The 1,121-nt window shown below is 56.2% G+C and overlaps 1 protein-coding gene across 4 annotated transcripts in view; it reads left to right on the plus strand.

Annotated features, from left to right (window-relative positions):
- Asic1 (acid sensing ion channel subunit 1) overlaps nucleotides 1-557 on the plus strand; it is a 25,276-nt gene extending 24,719 nt beyond the window's left edge. For all 4 annotated transcript variants that reach the window (XM_048802699.1, XM_015493593.2, XM_048802698.1 and 1 more), the window contains 2 exons: nucleotides 8-112; nucleotides 254-557. In XM_048802699.1, the coding sequence (XP_048658656.1) occupies nucleotides 8-112; nucleotides 254-358 (210 nt within the window). In that variant the 3' untranslated portion in view covers nucleotides 359-557. The remainder of the gene's footprint in view (nucleotides 1-7; nucleotides 113-253) is intronic.
- Nucleotides 558-1,121: the final 564 nt, after the last annotated feature.

A 1,121-nucleotide genomic window follows, 5' to 3' on the forward strand; every position in this document is an offset into this window, starting at 1 on the left:
CTCGTAGGTTATAAAGCACAAATTGTGCCGAAGAGGGAAGTGCCAGAAGGAGGCCAAGAGGAGCAGTGCAGACAAGGGCGTGGCCCTCAGCCTGGATGACGTCAAAAGACACGTGAGGAGCGAGCAAGGAGGCGCCCTCCAGGCCTTCCCTTCCCCCACCGCCCAAAGCCATCACCCCTCCTTTGCCTCCACAGCACCTGTAGCAACTTATGGCCCTTCCCGTAACCACTTCCTGTTTTGCCCCTTTCCCTAGAACCCGTGCGAGAGCCTCCGGGGCCACCCTGCCGGGATGACTTACGCTGCCAACATCCTACCTCACCATCCGGCCCGAGGCACGTTTGAGGACTTTACCTGCTGAGCGCAGGCCACTCTACCAAACGCCTAGGCGGGGAGGGCTAGGAGAGCAAGGGGCCCCCTAGCTGCCTCCGCATCTGTCCTGGAGACTCACCCACACTTCTGGGGCAGTCCTTTCCTCTTGTCTCTGATGAGGAAGGGTGTTGACTATAGCGTCCTCTCCCTGCCTCTTATCCCATTCTTTTTATTTTAACAAAATTAAACTAATCTAAAAACCTGAGAGAAAGGGGCAAAGGACCTTGGGCTGCCCCCTCTCTGCTCCATGCTGCCTCCCCTAGCTCCCAGCCTAAATTCTTGTCTGTCTGGCTGTCTGTCATCCTGAGTGTCTGCCTACATTCTGCTGCCTCCAGTCACCAAAGCCCCCTCCTATTGAGGGGTGGAGGGGATCCTTGGGGTCTGGAATTTGGCCCCAAATCAGAGAATGTACTTAAGGGGAAGGGCTAGTGGGAGGGCTTCCCCAGCCTTAAGAGACCCTCTCAGCCCAGTTATTCCCCGAGTTTCCAGGCAGGAACTAGAACCCCAGCCTCACTCCCTCACATAATATGGAATCTCTAGCAGGTGGGGGATCCCCTAAAGAAGTGGAGATGGGGACAAGATGTGGCCCTGGTGCTGTAGGCCACATCCTGATACTTACAAGTTCAACCCCACCCCAAAGCTGCTGGAGAGAAATCCCAAGAGGTAGCCTTCCTCTACATCCCATAGAAGACCTGGCTGGTTAGCTTCCAGCTCAGGGAGAGGGGCACTGGTGCCTGACCTCACTGGTCCCT

This window comes from Marmota marmota, unplaced genomic scaffold (assembly GCF_001458135.2).
Source record: "Marmota marmota marmota unplaced genomic scaffold, marMar, whole genome shotgun sequence".
In the NCBI taxonomy this organism is placed as follows: Eukaryota; Metazoa; Chordata; class Mammalia; order Rodentia; family Sciuridae; genus Marmota; species Marmota marmota.